This window comes from Electrona antarctica, assembly GCF_951216825.1.
Source record: "Electrona antarctica genome assembly, chromosome: 5".
In the NCBI taxonomy this organism is placed as follows: domain Eukaryota; kingdom Metazoa; phylum Chordata; class Actinopteri; order Myctophiformes; family Myctophidae; genus Electrona; species Electrona antarctica.
Window position 1 is genome coordinate 3,147,766 of NC_136810.1, and position 22,618 is coordinate 3,170,383.

At 45.2% G+C, this 22,618-nt stretch overlaps 1 protein-coding gene across 2 annotated transcripts in view; it reads left to right on the top strand.

Annotated features, from left to right (window-relative positions):
* Nucleotides 1–6,293: 6,293 nt before the first annotated feature.
* The window catches only part of dyrk4 (dual-specificity tyrosine-(Y)-phosphorylation regulated kinase 4), a 31,370-nt gene continuing 15,045 nt past the window's right edge, over nucleotides 6,294–22,618 (top strand). The window contains exons 1-5 of one of the 2 annotated variants that reach the window (XM_079501028.1): nucleotides 6,294–6,358; nucleotides 13,867–13,950; nucleotides 19,060–19,221; nucleotides 20,187–20,340; nucleotides 21,652–21,815. In XM_079501028.1, coding sequence (XP_079357154.1) covers nucleotides 6,335–6,358; nucleotides 13,867–13,950; nucleotides 19,060–19,221; nucleotides 20,187–20,340; nucleotides 21,652–21,815 — 588 coding nt within the window. In that variant the 5' untranslated portion in view covers nucleotides 6,294–6,334. Of the gene's footprint in view, nucleotides 6,359–13,866; nucleotides 13,951–19,059; nucleotides 19,222–19,438; nucleotides 19,457–20,186; nucleotides 20,341–21,651; nucleotides 21,816–22,618 lie in introns of those variants that run through there. The other variant, XM_079501029.1, reaches the window with a different exon arrangement.

Here is a 22,618-nt window from a genome sequence, read left to right on the forward strand (position 1 = left end):
CGTGTATTCAGCCTAAGCCTACATAGGTCTGGCTATAGCTGGCTGGCTTAATTATGCAAGCCAGTTGTCTCCAAGGCCTGTCTTTGTTCTACTGTTATTCAAAGTCCCACCTGGACTGATAGGACAGGAGGGTGATGGTTTGCTTACACTGCTGAGTCTCTTCCTGTGGCAATTTGTGTAACAAAGCAATTTGTGTTGATAGCTGGGAGCAAATGGTTGATCAAAGGATTTAGCTCTAAAGTATATGCATTTTTCTGTCGACACCCTCTACTCATGTAAACTGCTTAAATAAGCTAACCAGAATACGATGGTCAGTCAGTTGGGGCTGGTCACTAGTAGAGATGTCCCGATACTGTATCGGTATCGGGAAAAGTATCGGATCGGCCCTTATTTGTCATATCGGGTCATATCGGTATCGGTGAATATGCCAGGTCTAACCACCGATCCGACACAGGGGTAAGGGGTTGTCACTATGGCAGGGAAATAAAATGTGGAGGCATGTGGAGTTTGCTTTGGAGTTGCCCAAACTGCAAGTGCACATTTGAGTGAGGAATCTGCTATAAACACAACACGAGATGTATAGCTAGATAGCTATAAACACAACATGAGATCACGACACTGGTATCGGTATTCGGTATCAGCTAACACAGAAATTGAGGTATCGGGATCGGATCGGAAGCGAAAAAGTGTATCGGGACATCCCTACTACCTGTGGCCATGCAGCCAGGCTCCTGTGTGTGCCTCTGCTGTGCTGTACTCTGAAATCGGAACATTGGAACATCTCATCTGCTGACTGCCGTGTCTCAAATTCTCTTCTGCTCTCCAGTTTTTGGTTAAGTCTCTGTACAGTGTACAATGGTAGAATCAGATACCTACCACAGTGGTTTTTATATTGTGGCCCACAGCCACAGGTTCGGCTATTTGAATGTCCCTGCACTAAACCTCGTTGCCGGAAAATAGCTGATCTACAAGCTCACAACAGCTTGTAGCTGTAGCTATTTTTGGCTAAAGTGTTGGCTGTTGTAGCTTTGAGGACCCCCTAGGGGTCCCGAACCCCCATAGTCGAATACCCCTGATGTAAGGCACTCTGTACGAGACTAGGTGTGAGGCTCTCACTGTCTCACACCTAGTCTCGTGTTACCAGACTATGTTGACTCTCGCAATTTCCAAATGCTTCATCATACAGTCTGGACCAACAGAAGAGCTGTCATGAGTAAGCGATAAAGCGGAAGTGGAGCCTCCTCCCCACTTCCGTTCCGTCTTTACAGTCGCGCACATTTATAAATAGAAATCATCTAAGCATATATAGCTTGTTGCTTAGCAGAACATAAAATACAAAAATAAAATGTAAAGATATTTTACAATATATTTTCGTGAACGGAAATGGTAGCTTCCTTACTCAGCTCATGGGGCTATAGTTCCAGACTATATAGCATTCCTTACTCAGCTCATGGGGGCTATAGTTCCAGACTATATAGCATTCCTTACTCAGCTCATGGGGGCTATAGGTCCAGACTCTATATAGCATTCCTTACTCAGCTCATGGGGGCTATAGTTCCAGACTATATAGCATTCCTTACTCAGCTCATGGGGGCTATAGTTCCAGACTCTATATAGCATTCCTTACTCAGCTCATGGGGCTATAGTTCCAGACTCTATATAGCATTCCTTACTCAGCTCATGGGGGCTATAGTTCCAGACTCTATATAGCATTCCTTACTCAGCTCATGGGGCTATAGTTCCAGACTCTATATAGCATTCCTTACTCAGCTCATGGGGCTATAGTTCCAGACTCTATATAGCATTCCTTACTCAGCTCATGGGGCTATAGTTCCAGACTCTATATAGCATTCCTTACTCAGCTCATGGGGCTATAGTTCCAGACTCTATTATAGCATTCCTTACTCAGCTCATGGGGCTGTAGTTCCAGACTCTATATAGCATTCCTTACTCAGCTCATGGGGCTGTAGGTCCAGACTCTATATAGCATTCCTTACTCAGCTCATGGGGCTATAGTTCCAGACTCTATATAGCATTCCTTACTCAGCTCATGGGGCTGTAGGTCCAGACTCTATATAGCATTCCTTACTCAGCTCATGGGGCTGTAGGTCCAGACTCTATATAGCATTCCTTACTCAGCTCATGGGGCTATAGTTCCAGACTCTATATAGCATTCCTTACTCAGCTCATGGGGATGTAGGTCCAGACTCTATATAGCATTCCTTACTCAGCTCATGGGGCTGTAGGTCCAGACTCTATATAGCATTCCTTACTCAGCTCATGGGGCTATAGTTCCAGACTCTATATAGCATTCCTTACTCAGCTCATGGGGGCTATAGTTCCAGACGCTATATAGCATTCCTCAGCTCATGGGGGCTATAGTTCCAGACTCTATATAGCATTCCTTATTCAGCTCATGGGGGCTATAGTTCCAGACTCTATATAGCATTCCTTACTCAGCTCATGGGGCTATAGTTCCAGACTCTATATAGCATTCCTTACTCAGCTCATGGGGCTGTAGGTCCAGACTCTATATAGCATTCCTTACTCAGCTCATGGGGGCTATAGTTCCAGACTCTATATAGCATTCCTTACTCAGCTCATGGGGGCTATAGTTCCAGACTCTATATAGCATTCCTTACTCAGCTCATGGGGCTATAGTTCCAGACTATATAGCATTCCTTACTCAGCTCATGGGGCTGTAGTTCCAGACTCTATATAGCATTCCTTACTCAGCTCATGGGGGCTATAGTTCCAGACTCTATATAGCATTCCTTACTCAGCTCATGGGGGCTATAGTTCCAGACTCTATATAGCATTCCTTACTCAGCTCATGGGGCTATAGTTCCAGACTATATAGCATTCCTTACTCAGCTCATGGGGCTGTAGTTCCAGACTAGAATTCGGAGATTGTGGAATAGTTGTCTGGCTACGCGATACTATCTCACACCTAATGAGGACCGCAAGGGGGTTCCAGGGGGTCCTCCCTCACCTAATGAGGACCGCAAGGGGGTTCCAGGGGGTCATCAGCTGAATTATTGATCGTTCACCTTCACCATTATTAAATAAGACTGAACGTACATGATATGGCTGATGATCAGAGCTTCACTGTTATCTCTATAACCACAGCACACATGAGTAAAGAAATTATTGACCAAAATAACAGACCATAATGTAGGCCTGACCAGTACATTCTTGTGGTTCCAAGGATACAAATCCAAGGATACAAATCCTTGGAACCTTGGAACCGTTCCTTTCCTCTACCGTTGTCATTTCCTTTCCTCTACCGTTGTCATTTCCTTGAAATGACAACGGTAGAGAGAATCAATGATGTACATGTTATGTTATAGTCTTTATGTCTCATGAGATCTAAATGAGCCTCCACTTCTAAGAGGCCCTTTTAGAGGGTATGCGCATGCATACAATTAATGGCAAATCGAGTGGAAAAGTGAGTTTAACGTAGTTTAATACAATCAGTTAGGACCTTTCTGTTGTATGGGATGTATGAGCTGTTAAGGCCAGAAAGTCGTTTTTTGCCACTCAGTTGCTGTTCCCATGACTTCCCGGTAATATGATGATGTTTCTCTGTCTCTCTCTCTCTCTCTCTCTCTCTCTCTCCTCTCCCCTCTCCCTCTCTCTCCCCCCCCTCTCTCTCCCCTCTCCCTCTCTCTCTCTCTCTCCCCCCCCCTCTCTCTCCCCTCTCCCTCTCCCTCTTCCTCTCTCTCTCCCCCCCTCTCTCTCCCCTCTCCCTCTCTCTCTCTCTCTCTCTCTCTCTCTCTCTCTCTCTCACTCACACTGTCTCTGTCTGTCTGTTCATAATTCATAATAGTTCATGCTTTATTGGCATGATACATATGTTCTACATTGCCAAAGCATACAACAAAACAAATCTTGATCTCCACACGTATACGTTGCTGCCAAAACTGTGCATTTGGACTGAATTTAGGGAAGAATGATTCTCTGATGTCTTTATATTTGTCGCATTCTCTCTCTCTCTCTCTCTCTCTCTCTCTCTCTCTCTCTCTCTCTCTCTCTCTCTCTCTCTCTCTCTCTCTCTCTATCTGTGGGTGCGTTCGGAAATGCGCACCGGGAATGTGGCCAGTTTGTTGAGTGTGATGGGCGGTGACGTCACAGAGTGCCTTATTTAGGCCACAGCTGTGACGCATTCACACCGCCGACACCGGACAACCCCAGCTTCAGGGTAGGGTCGCTCAGTGCGGGCACTCGGCACTGGTGCGCAGCGCACTGGATTTTCGAAAGACAACGCACCGAGTGCACTGAATAAACAAACGACAAGAGAGCACACCAGTGCGTTCAGGGCGCATTTCCGAACGCACCCTGTGTAAATAAATGAATGCCCACCAGGTGAGAACTGGGGCTGATTGGATTAGATGAGGCTGATTGCTGAAGCACCACAGCAGCACTGATGGATAATAACACCCCCATGTCCTCCAATCAGATTCATCTCCTTCCCATAATAACACCTCCCATGTCCTCCAATCAGATTCATCTCCTTCCCATAATAACACCCCCATGTCCTCCAATCAGATTCATCTCCTTCCCATAATAACACCCCCATGTCCTCCAATCAGATTCATCTCCTTCCCATAATAACACCCCCATGTCCTCCAATCAGATGCATCTCCTTCCCATAATAACAGACCCCAAGTCCTCCAATCAGATTCATCTCCTTCCCATTGCCAGTGTGTGCTCCTTCAATCAAGGAGCTCGAAGTGCTGATTGGAGTATAGACCACTGCTTCTCAATGTCTAGTCCGGGGCCCACTAGGGGTCTCAATGTCTGGTACGGGGCCCACTAGGGGTCTCAATGTCTGGTACGGGGCCCACTAGGGGTCTCAATGGACCCTTATGGGTCTGTCTCATAGAGTAATAAAAGGATAGAGACCGAACCGCAGCGTTAGCCCCGCCCCCCCGCTATTCATTTCAATAGAAGTTGCTCAGTGGCGTTTTGAAGCCCCTGGAAGACTGCCGGAAGTACAATTATAACTCAATGGCTCGAGCGAGTGGAAGTTTAGCCTAGCCTAGCGGTGCTTACGCACATGTCCGTCCACCTCCATTAAAGTGCTGCAATTCCACATTTCGCCAGTAGGTAGTGTCAGCTTCAACGTTGGATAGCCTTACTGGGGGCTTGGTCTGTCTGTATACTCTTCTTCTTATTTTTAAATGTATTTGTTTGGGGAATATTCCTCATTGTGTTTGGCACGATGCGCTCATTGGAGCTCTCCTCTCCTCCCCTCTCCCCCCTCCCCTCCCTTCTCCTCTTCTCTCTTCCCCCAAACCTCTCCTCTCCTCTCCTCTCCCCCCTCTCCTCTCCTCTCCTCTCCTCTCCTCTCCTCTCCTCTCCTCTCCTCTCCTCTCCTCTCCTCTCCTCTCCTCTCTCTTCCCCCAATCCTCTCCTCTCCTCTCCTCTCCTCTCCTCTCCTCTCCTCTCCTCTCCTCTCCTCTCCTCTCCTCTCCTCTCCCCTCTGCTCTCTTCCCCCAATCCTCTCCTCTCCTCTCCTCTCCTCTCCTCTCCTCTCCTCTCCTCTCCTCTCCTCTCCTCTCCTCTCCTCTCCTCTCCTCTCCTCTCCTCTCCTCTCTTCTCCTCTCCTCTCCTCTCTTCCCCCAATCCTCTCCTCTCCTCTCCTCTCCTCTCCTCTCCTCTCCTCTCCTCTCCTCTCCTCTCTTCTCTTCTCTTCTCCCCCCTCCCCTCCCCTCCCCTCTGCTCTTCTCTCTTCTCTTCCCCCAATCCTCTCCTCTCCTCTCCTCTCCTCCACACACACACATCCACCCTTGCACGCTAGCAGCGTCGGTGTTCAGCCACGCATCAGTCACTAGACGCGCGCGTGTGTGTGTGGGTGTGGGTGACGACACGAAACCGACCAAAACAAATATATAACGGGGAGGTGGTGCGAGCTGTCAGCGGCAGACAGACCGCAGAGTCCCGAAGGGAACAGGTGTCCTCTCTTCTCCTCCAGACCGTCCGATGCTGCGTCAAGGCGCTAAACAGCTTGCCTCGCACGAGTCGTTAATCTCCCGCTGACGACATCACTTAATTGACCCTTATATGCGTGAAATTAGGAGTATTATTGGTGACAGGTTTACGTTAAGGAGCTGCTCCCGGACGGTGTAAAGTGTAAAGTAGGCCAGTCAGTCAGACAGACATTAAGAAGTTAGTTTGGGTGCATGGAGTCCGTTGGATTGACACCGGTGGATATAATATGCTTTTCTTCTTGGATTTGATCCTTTCCCGTTTTTGAGACTCTCTACTGGACTATATTGTTGTATTTGGAAATATAACCTTTACTTCTAAACACTGACATTGTCAAAACAGTATGCTGCCAGATATTAATACCAAGGTGAGGACTTTATATTTGCTTGCTGGAATGTATATGGAGGCCTATGAATAATGTATATGCATGCTTTGGTTTCGTCCCCCAAAAATCTTCATAAATAATATTTAATGCGACATTTCAAATTGGTGTTTTATTATAGCCTACTTTATGTGTAGGCCTATTAAAATCCTCTATTTATGGCTACTGTATTTTATTAAAAAATAATAATAATTAGGCTAACCAATCACCCTTCCTTTTGATATGATTGAAATGATTGATTGAAATTGATTTAACATTTTTCACAGTATATATAGAATGGACCAAAGCACAACAAAAACTGCTACTTCATGTGGACGAAACCATATTGATTAAGCAGTGTATACCCAGTGGCGTGCACAGATAGACACTAGGGGGTGCTAGAGCACCCCCTGCCCTTTTGGCAATGTGCCCTTTTGAAAAAAAAAGAAAAAAAAACAACTTTTTTTTCCCTTTTTTTTTTTCAAAAATAGCAGACCTACAAGCTCGTAGCGCGCCACTCGGTGGCGCGCTATGAGCTTGTAGATCTGCTATTTTTCAATAGATTAAGGCAACCGGCCGGTTCCACGCGCTGCACAAGGTGCCCTTTTTTAACTTGAGCACCTGCCCCTCTAAATGTCTGTGCACGCCACTGTGTATACCTACAGTATTTACTTATGTGAAGTTAAAGCTAGGCTGTATATAGGCTACACTAGAAGCAACATAAGATGAAAAGATGGGGAACTCCCTAAGTCTATAGGCCTATAGCCTACAAAATGATCTTGTGATCATTATAATAATTATGATCCAAATATTACCAATTACATTGCTGTCTTCTTTAGCATGTTTATGTGTTGTGTTGCTGACACACACTGTGTGTAAGTCTATACTGTTCTGGTGTATTTTTCACACCTTAAATGGCAACCCAACAAATTTAACTCCCATCTCTTTTTTTGGATCTTGCTGTCCTGCTATTATTGGAATGTTCACAAAGACGACATGATGCTGTGTCATGCTGTCAGATTGCATACTAATAATGCTTTAATAATTCATACATGTTCATGTGGTTGTGGAGAGAGTTAAAATAGGGTGACATTTTCATCATGAGCATGGTCTTATATTATCAATGACCATTAATCGTCTTATAAAAGGATCATATATATATTATATTTATTTTAATTTAACCTTTTATTTAACCCAGTGGTTCCCCCCAGTGGTGACAAGGACTTGTCAAGGACCCCCAAATCGACATTTATTAGCCCGCGGACCCCCATTAGAAAATATCCAGAGACCAGTGATTCTCAACCCGTTTAATTTCAAGGACCCCCAGTTTGACCTGCATAATACTAGTCTACAGACCCGGCATTGACCCCAATTTATATTGTAAAATCAAAGTTTTATTTAACTCTGAGAGTGTACAAATGGAACCAAACGGACCCATTTGTACACTCTCAGAGTTACAGACCCAAAAGGGTCCGTTTGGTTCCTAACTACCATTTAGCTGGGGACTCCCTGAAGTACCCCTGGGGGTCCCCGGCCGGACCCCACCTTGGGAACCACTGATTTAATCCATTGAGACCTGGAACGCATCCATGTCACGTTAGCGTTTAACCACATTAACCATTAACCCATTTTGGGCGGGAACCCCTTTTGGTGTTATAATAATTTAGCTATTGAAAAATAGCAGATCTACAAGCTCATAGCGCGCCACCGAGTGGCGCGCTATGAACTTGTAGGTCTGCTATTTTTGAAAAATCGTTAAAATGTGCCGCAAATCTTTCCGAAAATTGTCATGATTTAGAAAACTTTTTTTTTTTAAATTTCGACGTCAGGCCTGAATGAGTTAACCAGTAAAAACCACATTGAGAGTCTATAAAGTCTCTTTTACACAGTGTGAACTGGCCCAGAGAAGAGGCGACATAATTAACACAGCAACAACAGTAACAATAACAGGACAGACGTGTACAGTAACATTCATAAACACAGTACAGTACACACTAGAGATGTCCCGATACTGTATCGGTATCGGGAAAAGTATCGGATCGGCCCTTATTTGTCATATCGGGTCATATCGGTATCGGTGAAGTCGGTGAAGCCAGTCTAACCACAGATCTGACATAAGTGTAAGAGGTTGACACTATATGGAAGGTAAATAAAATGTTGGGACATGTGGAGTTTGCTTTGGAGTTGCCCAAACTGCAAGTGCACATTTGAGTGAGGAGTCTGCTATAAACACAACACGAGATACATAGGTAGATAACTATGAACACAACATGCGATATATAGCTAGATAGCTATAAACACAACACGAGATCACGACACTGGTATCGGTATTCGGTATCGGCTAACACGAAATTGTGGTATCGGGATCGGATTGGAAGCGAAAAAAATGTATCGGGACATCCCTAGTACACACTAACGCAGAAGCTCAAAGGAAGAACAGAAACGTCTCATAATGCATTAACCAATAAGGGCTAATATATAAAACTACAGTATAAGCAACGGAATTAGCTAATAAACTAAAAAGCAAGAAAGAACACCAACATTTGCTGTACGTCAAAGCAGGAGCAATGTCTGGGAAGTGTGTCCATTAATATTGAATATTGTCTATATAAGGTGGAAACCTCATAATGTCCAAAACTGTTACTTTTCAGGATTCTAATTATCAATAGAAAACTAGAAAAAAGTGCCCCTCGGGGCACAGGCCTGCAGGTCAGGTTGTGGCCTCCTGGTGGCGCTATAATAGGCCAATGTGAAAAGGGTGCCATTTATTCTTTCTTATGCCTTGGATGCATGGCCAATTGGATGATTTGAGGGATTTTGTTCCAAAAATGTGTGTTTGCAAAAATCCACCTGTTGGTGGCGCTATAACAGGCCAATGTGAAAAGGGTGGGATCTACAAGGTTGTATATAGATCTGCTACTTTTTATTATTTTTGTGTGATGCTGTAGTAGGCCTATAATAGGCATATATAGGGCATTATTTTATCTTTGTGTTATTATCTGACAATGCGGTGTGAGTTGAGTTTATTGTTTAGCAGGTTGTTGTTGTTTGTGTTATGACCTTGTGACCAACTGGCCCCTTAAACTGTAAGGCTTACAGAACCTGATGGAAGCCCATAAAGCTGATCTCCACACACACGTGCAGAGATGATCCCTCCCCTCCTGGCCTCCCAGGGAAAAGCCCCTATTCCCACTTTAAATATGCGTCATCACACGTGCACACGTGGTGCACGTGTGTGCACAACCTCAGCAGGGGGTAGTTAGTTATACATTGGCAAACAGAAATAACAGAGGTGGAAAAAGTACTCACATTCTTTACTTATTAAATTAGTAAAAGTAGGCTATCATTACTATATGTAGAAATACTCTGTTACAAGTAAAAGTCCAGTATACAAATGTGTCGATCTACAAGCTCACAATGAGCTTGTAGATCTGCAATTTTCAAATAGGGGAGTTGAAGTGGTTAGAGTGTTGTTTTGTAATAAATTAAGCAGAATGTACAAAGTAACAAGTAGCCTAACTAATGTTTTCATATAATTGTAGTGGAGTAAAACGTACAATATTTTCCTCTGAGATGTAGTGGAGTAGAAGTGAACGTATTGGAAATCTGGAAATACTAAAGTAAAGTACAAATATATCAAAATTGTACTTAAGTACAGTACTTAAGTAAATGTACTTCCCACCACTGGCAAAAACAGTCTCATCGCATTGCCTTTACTATTCTATTATTTACTACTTACTATTATTTATAATTATTTACTTATTTTACTATTCATTGCCTTTACTATTCTGAGACCTTTTACCTCTAAACCTGACTTTAACCACTTCAGTCCTGTTTCAAAATTAGCTGATCTACAAGCTCACAAGCTTTGTATTATATACGTTGGAGAATTGAAATGATTTGAACCTTTTCAACTATAATGATTGTTGTGTCTGGTTGAAAGTGAAGCCACTTAAACCCTATAATAATACTCAGTTGACCGGATTCTCAAGGACTCTGTACTATAGGGGCCCCCCTTGCACACCTGTGAGGTTGTAGATCTGTTATTTGGAATTGGATGGAATGGAGGGATATGGATGCGATACGGTTGAAGTGGTTAACCCATTCTGTACGGGAAGTGTCGGGAACCACATTTGGTGTTTTAAGCATTATGTTACATTATGTTGTGATCTACAAGCTCATAGCGCGGTACCGATGTTGACCGGTATATGTCCTTTGCGTGTCTTGTCTGGAGCTGCAAACCTACTGACTACTGTCTAAGTGTGGAGAGGTGGATCAACTGATACTCAGACAGAATCATGATACACAAGACACAATAAGATGGCTTATTTTGAGCTTACAAAGTGATCTGACATTGAGACAAGGAGGCATCCTCGTATCCATTCAGTCCAGCAACGTGAGTGTCTATCTTTGGCTTTATATATATATATGTGGCCTCTCGCTCGCACCCACGCACACACGCACGCACGCACGCACGCACGCACGCACGCACATGCTGCAGTCACTGGTTGTTCCATTGGCACATGCAGTGACAATGACATCACCTTCACAGGTGACCCACATTAAGTGGACAGCATTCTCCTGAGAATCATGTTATGCATTTCTTCTCAAACTGATGTTAAATTCAAGGAGCCTCATAGTCCTTGAAAGTGTACAAATAGAGTCTATAGAGTCCCTATAGAGTCCCGCCCCCTACCAGGGCCCAGGAAATGATTCCCCGTTCATTTTCCTCATAGACATTTCAAAAAGTATTTATTTAAAGACCTTTTAAGCCTCGTACAAAGCCAACTCGAGTTGTGACAAATCATTTTTAGGGCCGAACAAAGAATTAGAAAGAAGAAGAAAACCCTTTTTTTCCCCTTCTTTGTAATTATTTGTTCGGCCCAAAATGTTGTGTTTGTTGTCATGATTTGTCACAACTCGAGTTGGCTTTTTCCGTGGTATAATCGTCTTAAAATAAATATTTTAAGTGTGCACTAAAACAGGAGTGGGCTATAGTACAGTATAGAGCCTCCGGTCAACCACCAATAGGAATCTCTCTCTCTTCAATCGAGTGGTTAGTTGAATTATGCATTTTGACCTGATGATGCAGGCCGTTTGACTTCAGTGAATTCAGAAGCCATTGGAGCATGTTGTACATTAGCATTGACGTTATTTCCTTGCACGCACAGACACGCATGCACGCACGCACACACACACACACACACACACATACACACACACACACATGCGCACACACACACACCCACGTACTCGCACACGTGCACACGCACACACTTGCACATCACGGCTCACACCGAAAACAAGCTCACAACGTGTACAACGTGACACATTGTGAGCTTGTAGATCGGCTATTTTCTAGTATGAATCAGGGGTAATAAGCTCTATTCCACTCATTCCAGTGTCTATGATGCCCTCACTGATGGGGGTTTATGTGGGTTTATAGTATTGCAGAAAATAATAATAATACATTTTATTTATAACGCACTTTACATTTGAAACAAATCTCAAAGTGCTACAAGCAGAAATATTTAAAAAGAAAAATAAGAATAAAAACAATTAAAACATTCCGTGGACTCCTCCGCAGGTAAAAGAAGCACACAGGGCAGGTTAGAAGTCCAACTAGGCAAATGCCTTGCTGAAAAGGAAGGTCTTTAGTCCCTTTTTTAAAAGCATCTACAGACTGTGGTGCTCTCAGGTGGTCGGGGAGGGCATTCCACAGCCGAGGAGGAGCAAAATGAACATGTAGAGTTCGTCAGGAGAATTTACACAGTGATCTGTTGAAATAATAATATGCTTTATTAATGCATCGCTCTGCAAAGTTTTAAAGCGTTTGCTGACCCACTCGTATCAGCTATGTGTTTATTCAGCAATGTCAGCATCTGTGTAGATATCACCAGCTCTGAGTGTCAGCTCATTTATACTAAGATGCTTGTAGATCAGCTATTTTCACTCATTGTTCATATTTTCTGAACATTATGGACAATCTGATTTCGAGAGTCAAGATTTTATACAGGAATGTATTGATCTTAAAAAGAAAATGTACGTTGTTAATTTGTACCTTTTTGAATTCTTAAGCATGAACTTAATTGTCTCCACCAGGCCGAAGGCAGGCACCTTTTGCTAGGTTTTTGCACTCCGTCCGTATGCCTGTCCGTCCGTTAATCTTCGTTAACCCGGTCAATGCCACATTTTGCATACACACTCCCTGGATGCCAACGATGAACCTCTGCCCCAAATATTCCAGAACGGCCTGTCGGCCTCCACTAGGAGGCTGACTTTTGTAAAACACATTTCTTGATATTACTCTTGATATTATTTTGTCCAAAAATCCCGCAAATCGTTACACAGTATCTCTATAATCATGTGTTCAAGAACGATCTGTCCGTTATTTCATATTCCATCCTAATTGGCTAACATTGGCTTTCAAAGTTTGCAGGATTGGCCCGTTTTGAACAAAAAGCCTCAAATCATGAACGCATTGTGCAATTTACGTGAAATCTTTCACAGACTTTCCTACTAGGCTGAGGAATATATCCCACCCTTTTCACATTGGTCTATTATAGCGCCACAACCTGACCTGGCCTGGTGGAGACCTGTGCCCCGAGGGGCACTTTATCTAGTTAGTGAAGTACTAATTTGACAGCAACTTTCACTTGCAATTGGATCTATCTGTGTTGGTCACACATGTGCAGCCCTGGCCTGACTGCACATGTGTGAACACCTGCACCCCCCCCCCCCCCCCCCCCCCCCACACACACACACACACACACGCGAGCTGCTGTAACGGTGATGATGGACCCTCGGGGACTTTTCCACATGGCTCTATTTAAGGATCACTTCTGTTTGGCTGAAGCCCTGCTGGGCTCAGTGGGCTGCCCACACACTACAGCCAGTACTGAAGTCCTGCTGGGCTGTCCAGGGCCCACACAGCCAGTACTGAAGCCCTGCTGGGCTGTCCAGGGCCCACACAGCCAGTACTGAAGCCCTGCTGGGCTCCCCAGTGCCCTCACAGCCAGTACTGAAGCCCTGCTGGGCTGTCCAGGGCCCACACAGCCAGGACTGTATCTGAGAACACCACCCACTGTGCAGGGTTCTGCACCTTCCTGCCAAAAATTAAAAAATAAACATTTCTGAGCAATGGCATTTTAAACTTGCACAGTTGCATGTTTCATATGATATTCAAATCCAATATGTTCCATTAAGATATGTGTCGTCATCATCATCATCATCTATCATTTTGGTATCGACCCCAATACCAATGACACCAATAAGCTGACCGATATATCATCCGTACCTATGTTAACAATCACACCCATGTGAAGTGAGGGGCGTTCTTATCAAGTCTATTTGCTCAGACACTATGATGTGAAATTCTCCATTCATTGTCAATGGGAATTTAATGTCTGTGTAGGACAAAGTTTGTGGACAGACCGAAAGCTCAAGCCCTAAAGAAAAAAAACAGACTTCCTGTATACCATTTTATTCATCCATCTCTGTCATTGGTTCCGCAGGCAACGCGACCAGAGGCCTTCCCCCACCCCCACAGACTGCCCATAGACGGCAGCCGTATCGTGTCCAACCGGCCCTACTCTCAGGTCAGTCCGAACATCGTGTGTCTTGTCAAAACCATGGAGAGCTCCGTAGATTTAGAGTTATTCAGCAGCAGCCTGTAGTGAACGGCAGTGCGCATCATGAGCGGAACCGGTCTAGGATCTCTGAAGAAGGAAAGGCCAAGCAAAAAAAATAAATAAAAAAATAAATAAAAGAGCGAACCCGTTTGATATCAATAATAAAGCTTACACGACGGAACGTTCCGTCAGGAGCAGTTGTTGTGTTAGAGAGGCAGGGGCTGAAATCTCGTAAGGGCACTTTTGAACAAAAATAGCAGATCAGCTATTTTCGAGGTGCAACCCAGCACTCTGTATCTACTTTTCGAAACAAATCTGTTCAACGCAAAATGGTGCGTTCCAAGTTCAGGAGACTTCGGGAAAGAAGCAATTCTCCTGAATGCTGCCTTCCGGTATGGCATGGAAAGGAAACGAGTGGCATCTGCATTTCTTTCACCATGTAGTAAATGCTGCATTCGTGGTCTGGAGAGGGCAGTTGTTTAGATGGGTATAAAAGGGCAGGGGCCGAAGCCCCCTTTGATGTCAAAGTCATACGATTTGTCACACACGTTACCGCAGTGAATGAAATTTGTTCTCCGCATTTGACCCATCTCTTGGAGCGGTGAGCCGCAGCCAAGGAGCGGTGAGCTGCAGCCGCGCCACGCTCGGGAATCATTTGATTAGTAGATTTGACCCCCCAATCCAACCCTTTGATGCTGAGTGTCAAGCAGGGAGGGCATTGGGTCCCATTTTTACAGTCTTTGGTATGACCCGGCCGGGGATCGAACCCCGACCTCCCAGTTTCAGGGCGGACACTCTAACCACAAGGCCACAGTCTATGTGTGCACGTGCCTGTACTGTACTGTACTGTACTGCACTGTACTGTACTGTACTGTACTGTGCTGTGCTGTGCTGTGCTGTGCTGTGCTGTGCTGTGCTGTGCTGTGCTGTGCTGTACTGCACTGTACTACGCACCACAACATGCGTGCCTGTCGTGGCAGTGCCAGGTGCTACAGACTATATTTAGCCCTATCTCTATGCATCATGGCAGAGCATGCATGTGGACTTTACACGTGAGATGAAATATCTGCGCTATTTCTATAGACGCACTCGGGTGCATACCGGTATGTGGGTTTTGTTCCTGAATGCAGAAACAAAAAGAAAGAAAGAAAAGCCTGGAAGGCTAATACTGGCATTCCGTATCAGGCATATACAGTATATACAGTATACATACAGTATACATACAGTACAGCACAGGGTTCAGTATGCCTGATTAGCATAAATTATCTTTAAGGAGAATTGTTCAGAATTAATTTAGTTCAGGTATTGGAATGCAGTAGAAATTATGTAACCACTATAACCCATTCTGGGCGGGAACCCCTTTTGGTGTTTCAAGCATTATGTTATACTTTAGCTATTGAAAAATAGCAGATCTACAAGCTCATAGCTCGAGCTTGTTAGGTCTGCTATTTTTGAAAAACCGTGGAAATGTGGCGCAAATCTTTGAATATATATTCTTTCAGAGTGTTTTTTAACAGTTCTACTGCGAAACACGCGTTACCCGCTATTTAATCAAATATTCTACGCTGCCGAGATTGTTTTATTACCTTTAGAGCATACGCTGAAGTATTTGGGCGAATCCGGCGAAGAATGGTCCGTCGGCATGTTATGATCATCAGCACCAGGGGCCATTACAATGCGGTACAGGATCCGCCTCTATGAGGCATTGTAGTCCAAACAAACCCCGTCCACTTACATTGAGCTCAATTTCCCAGAAGCCCTAGCAGCCCAGAGGATGACTTGATTTCCGGTTTCGTCATCAGGTCCCGTTTCTTTTTAATTCTTTTAAAACAGCGAATTAAGCGCATTAAACAAATAGCGGGAATGCCGTATTACTCGCGGTGGAACCCTGGATTAAACAATTAGCGGCCGTCAAACTGTTAACTAAAACAATAGCTTCTGTGGGGTTACCTGGAACAACACATTTTCAGATTGGGGTCAGCGGCCAATTACATATCATTTTTGGGGTCCTTGACATGAAATCTTGAGCACCACTGATACAGAAACATGAGGTATTTCATGTCATGATTTAGAAGACCTTTTTTCAATTTCGATGTCAGATCTAAATGGGTTATTCCCTATATGGCAAACATTGCAAACATTTCAGATCTACAATCTCACAACATTTTGTAATGTGACTCATTGGGAGCTTGTAGATCTGCTACTTTTCCTATTCTAGAAAGCAATAACGGATGCAATATAGAGCGCCTCCTCGAGAGACCCGGAAAATAAATCCCGTTCATTTTCCTCATAGACTTTTCAAAAAGTATTTATTTAAAGACGTTTACAAAGCGGACAAAGCCAACTCTTGTCGTGACAAATCATGACAACAAACACAATGTTTTGGGCCGAACAAATAATTAGAACGAAGGAAAAAAACGGCAGGTTACAACACATATTTTGTTGTTTTTCTTCTTTGTAATTATTTGTTTGTTGTCATGATTTGTCACAACTCGAGTTGGCTTTGTACGACGCTTATAAGGTCTTTAAATAAATACATTTTGAAATGTCTATGAGGAAAAATGCATTGAGAATTATTTCCTGGGCCTGGCGTCGTCATGAAAGGGGGCGGGACTGCGACGCTCTATAACAGATGCAATATAGCCGGGGCAACAGAAACAGACTAACGGTATAACAGTAATTCATCTTGACACACATATAGAGTAATTGGCCTTCAGGACTTCCAGTTGACTACTAGTGAACTTGGCTCAGAACATTTCGAGGTCTAATTTCGCCCGTCGTTAAAGCGGCGCTGTGGCTCGCAGGACGGCGGTACACGTGTAATCGTCGTTAAGCGGCGCTGTGGCTCGCAGGACGGCGGTACACGTGTAATCGTCGTTAAGCGGCGCTGTGGCTCGCAGGACGGCGGTACACGTGTAATCGTCGTTAAGCGGCGCTGTGGCTCGCAGGCCGGCGGTACACGTGTAATCATCGTTAAGCGGCGCTGTGGCTCGCAGGCCGGCGGTACACGTGTAATCATCGTTAAGCGGCGCTGTGGCTCGCAGGACGGCGGTACACGTGTAATCGTCGTTAAGCGGCGCTGTGGCTCGCAGGACGGCGGTACACGTGTAATCGTCGTTAAGCGGCGCTGTGGCTCGCAGGACGGCGGTACACGTGTAATCGTCGTTAAGCGGCGCTGTGGCTCGCAGGACGGCGGTACACGTGTAATCGTCGTTAAAGCGGCGCTGTGGCTCGCAGGCCGGCGGTACACGTGTAATCATCGTTAAGCGGCGCTGTGGCTCGCAGGCCGGCGGTACACGTGTAATCATCGTTAAGCGGCGCTGTGGCTCGCAGGACGGCGGTACACGTGTAATCGTCGTTAATCGGCGCTGTGGCTCGCAGGCCGGCGGTACACGTGTAATCATCGTTAAGCGGCGCTGTGGCTCGCAGGCCGGCGGTACACGTGTAATCGTGCTCTCAGAAACAAGCAGAATGGCAGGCGGAGAAAGGCTGTCTATATTCATCCCCCCCCCCCCACACACAGAAGCTTCAGTGACAGACTCTGTCAGGTCGTCATTTCGGGGGGTCTTTTGTTCTCATCTCACCGTCGCCCAGATCAGTAATTCCAGTCTGTGGCCGTGGCGTGGCGGGGGGTCCTCAGGTCACCTGAGCCTCCTGTTGGCCGGCCTACACTGGACAGACATGCAGCAATGTAGTCCAGTGGTTCTCAAAGTGGGGTCCGGGGAAACATTTTGTTAATACAGTATCACGATCATTTTAATCATTATACGTTAGCTATTCATAAATAGCAAATGTACAATAAGGGTCCATTTGGACCGATCGTGGGTCCCCAGACCCGACGTTGAGAAACAGTGTGCTAGCGGACAGTTGGTAACGATGAGAGGCCGGCCAATGGGAGGAGATACTGGCAAATGCAACCTGCAGGCAGGCTTTAAATAAAGACACGATTGTGCTCACATTTTTAGCATAGCTAATAAATAATATATAGTGTGTGTGTGTGTCTGTGTGTGTGTGTGTCTGCGTGTGTGTGTAGATCTTTTTTTTTCCAATAAAAGTAGCAATACGATGTTGAAAATACTCGTTGCTGGGGCACGGTGGCACAGTCGGTAGTGCTGTCGCCTCACAGCTAGAAGGTCCTGGGTTCGATTCCCGCTGGGGACGCTGTGGGCGCTGGCGGCGTGCTCCCTCCTCTGTGTCATCAGTGCCCATACCTGAAAAACATGCAGTAATCCTGGTCTCTAAACTGCCTCCCCCTGGCCAGCCGGGGCGCCTGATGGAGGGGAAAGGAACTGGTCGGAATAACGTGTTCCTTCCACGCGCTACGTCCAGCCGGGGAAACTTGAAAAGAAGCAGCTTGGACTCCTCATGCATATAAGGAAGCATGAGGTTTGTCCGCTGCCCCCCCCAGGTTGGCAGAGGAAGTGTAGCGCCCAGGATTACATTAGATAATTGACACTGGGTGAAAAAATGGGTTGCAAAATCGTGGGAAAAAAACATTAAAAAAAAAGAAAATACGCGCTGTGAGCTTGTGTAAAATAGGGCTTAATTCGTTTCGTTTTGTAATTATAATCTAAACCTACGCAGTAAAAGGTACAACATATGAGATGTGGTGGAATAGAAGTATATTGTACCACATACATAATGTACCTGAGTACAGGAGTTAATTAAATGTGACTCTCCACCAGTGATGTATAGACATTAGACACACTAACTGGCTAAGCTACCCGGTGACTCATTAGCTGTGCTGTTGTATCGTATTCACAGCTATTTACTGTTGTATCGTATTCACAGCTATTTACTGTTGTATCGTATTCACAGCTATTTACTGCCACTTGATCCTGCTTAGAAACAGAAACAGGGGGACAAACCGCTGGATTTTGGAACGTTGCCCAGTGGGAGTTGCCATGTTTTGTTCTCACACACTCTCGTCCTGTCCATTATCACACAGCTAGCTGTCTGTCTGTCTGTCTGTCTCACTCTCTCTCTGTTTTTTATCATTATTTGCCTATTTGAACCCCCTATTATACTTTTATAATTTACAATAATATCATGCCTTATCATCTCTGTGGGTTGCAGAAGTTTGCGTCTGGCCTAGGGGGCGGGACCCTGCCTCACATCGAGCCCCCGGTGGTCCAGCTGGTGGTCAGCAACGCCAAAACTCTACACCAGCCGGCCGACATCATCCTGCCCCACATCGCCAACAAGGGAGGCGTTCACAACAACTACCAGTCCTACGGGGTAAGGCTTCACTCACACGGTCACAACAACTACCAGTCCTACGGGGTAAGGCTTCACTCACAACTACCAGTCCTACGGGGTAAGGCTTCACAACAACTACCAGTCCTACGGGGTAAGGCTTCACTCACACGGTCACAACAACTACCAGTCCTACGGGGTAAGGCTTCACTCACACCTTCACAACAACTACCAGTCCTACGGGGTAAGGCTTCACAACAACTACCAGTCCTACGGGGTAAGGCTTCACTCACACGGTCACTGATGCAAGCTCGCAATGCATTTTCAATGGAAGTCACATGGTTTGACACAACATTTTTGTTGTATGAGGGTGAGGGGGGCAGTCGAAACACAGCCGAAAGCCGTACAACAAAAATGTTGTGTCAAACCATGTGACTTCCATTGGAAATGCATTGGAGCGGCCATGACACTTACCCTTTGTTTACATCTAGCATCCAACAATGTTGTATGCTAGATCGAAAGGTGTGAGTGAGGCCTAAGGCTTTGGAGCAGGGCCTCCCAAACTTTTACAAGTCAGTAGTATAACAACAACAACACACAAGGTATGTATCAACAATCAACAGCCCAAAGATCCGGGCACACAAAATAGTTAAAAAGGAGGAAAAGTTTATTAAACCAACATGTCTCGACCTATACCGGTCTTCATCAGGTCTTCATCAGGGCTGATCAGGTCGTAAGACCGGTATAGGTCAAAACATGTTGGTTTAATAAAGTTTTCCTCCTTTTTAACTATTTTGTGTGCCCGGATCTCCGCCTTTTATCTATAGATGTTTTATCCAGATTGATCCCAGGAGCACCTTTTTTACTATTTTCTATCTACCTGCACCTCTCCGTTGAGCACCCGGTTGCCTCCTTGCCTCAACAATCAACAGTTATTGAACTAAATGGTAAATTGTGAGTAATAATTGGACAGTTGTATAAATGATCTGTGTGTTATACCTGGACAGGACGAGAAGCCCAAGCCCGCCCAGCCGTTCAGCATGAGGTTCGGCACTGCGATGGAGAACGTCTCCAACTCTCTCAGCAAAACCAAGTCTCTGACCAACAAGCTGGACAAAGACAAGACAATAGAAGAACAAAGGGGGCCCATGTCCCCGACAGGTACGGACCAGGACAAAGAAAGACCCCACAGGGGTCTCATTTTGGGGATGACAATAATTGCCACCCCTTAATTAGCACAGTGGGTTTTCATGTCAAGGCCTCCCAAAATGACATGTATTTGGCCGCGGACGCCCATCTCAAAAATATTTTGCCAGGGACCTTCAGAAGCAAAGATTTGAGTTTAAAACGTTTGCTGAATCTTCACTTCTTTTATCTACCTTTTGTTTGTTTGTGCAGTAATCTAATTTTAGATCGGTGCTACAGTCAGTCAGTGGACATAACGCTCACTCCCATCTGTTTACAGTACATGTGATACTGTATGTAGTTATGTACAGTATGTGACACACACACACACACACACACGTGTAACGTATACACACGTGTTCTCCTGTTTACAACCATATGTTCTTTTTAAAAACGTGGTGTCCCTATTTTGGGAATGTCATTCTAGGGCGGTAACATTTTCAAAACGTTTCAATGACGTTTACCTATAAATAATTGTTGTAAAATGAAAATACATCTCTATATTATACAGACAAATCTTCATATGTAACTGTGTGAACAAAAGGGATTTATTTCCATGTCGTTTACGTCGGGTGTAAAGGTTACTTTGTCAGGTTACTTTGTCAAAAAGAACCTGCATTAATTGTTCAAAATGAATCCAACGTAGTTCTAGGTTATTATTTAGTCACAAGCTTGTTGTCACTAAATAATCTTGTTAACACGTTTCATTGCTTAAATATTTATAAAACCCACAGACAAAAATTAGCAATAATAGCCGATCAAGCTCACGAGATCACGAGATGCGCTGTGAGCTTGTAGATCGTCTAAACTGTAGTATGATGAAGCATTAACCCATTTTGGTGTTTCAAGCATTATGTTATACTTTAGCTATTGAAAAATAGCAGATCTACAAGCTCATAGCGCGGCACTCGGTGCCGCGCTACGAGCTTGTAGATCTGCCATTTTTGAAAAATCGTGAAAATGTGGCGCAAATCTTTGAATATACATTCTTTCAGAGTGAACGTTTTTAAGTCAAATCTTTGCTTCTGAGGGGGGGTCCCTGGAACAACATATTTTCAGATGGGGGTCGATGGCCAATTACATATAATTTTTGGGGTGCTTGACATGAAATATTGAGCACCACTGATATAGAAACAGGTATTTCAGAAAACTGTCATCATTTAGAAGACATTTTTTAAATTTCGGGCCTCGGAAAAAAGGAAATATGGAGATACGAGGTTTCTGCCCCGACAACAACAACAACAACAACAATAATAATTCTGCTGGTGATTTGATCTCTTATTGCAGAAGCCCTGAATAACTTCCAGGACCAGCTGTCGGAGTTCGAGCAGGAGGAGATCATGGACTTCTCCGAGGTGTGGTTCATGGGCCTCGGCGCGCAGAAGATCCAGGGCTCCCTCAGCGCGCCACAGAACTCTGGCTACGACGACGAGCAGGGCAGCTACGTCAGGGTAAGGATGCACAGATAGACACTAGGGGGTGCTAGAGCAGGGCAGCTACATCAGGGTAAGGATCAGTGGCGTGCACAGATAGACACTAGGAGGTGCTAGAGCACGGCAGCTACGTCAGGGTAAGGATGCACAGATAGACACTAGGGGGTGCTAGAGCAGGGCAGCTACATCAGGGTAAGGATCAGTGGCGTGCACAGATAGACACTAGGGGGTGCTAGAGCAGGGCAGCTACATCAGGGTAAGGATCAGTGGCGTGCACAGATAGACACTAGGGGGTGCTAGAGCACGGCAGCTACGTCAGGGTAAGGACCAGTGGCATGCACAGATAGACACTAGGGGGTGCTAGAGCACGGCAGCTACGTCAGGGTAAGGACCAGCGGCATGCACAGATAGACACTAGGGGGTGCTAGAGCACGGCAGCTACGTCAGGGTAAGGATCAGTGGCCTGCACAGATAGACACTAGGGGGTGCTAGAGCACGGCAGCTACGTCAGGGTAAGGATCAGTGGCATGCACAGATAGACACTAGGGGGTGCTAGAGCACGGCAGCTACGTCAGGGTAAGGACCAGTGGCATGCACAGATAGACACTAGGGGGTGCTAGAGCACGGCAGCTACGTCAGGGTAAGGACCAGTGGCATGCACAGATAGACACTAGGGGGTGCTAGAGCAGGGCAGCTACGTCAGGGTAAGGACCAGCGGCATGCACAGATAGACACTAGGGGGTGCTAGAGCACAGGGTAAGGATCAGTGGCATGCACAGATAGACACTAGGGGGTGCTAGAGCAGGGCAGCTACGTCAGGG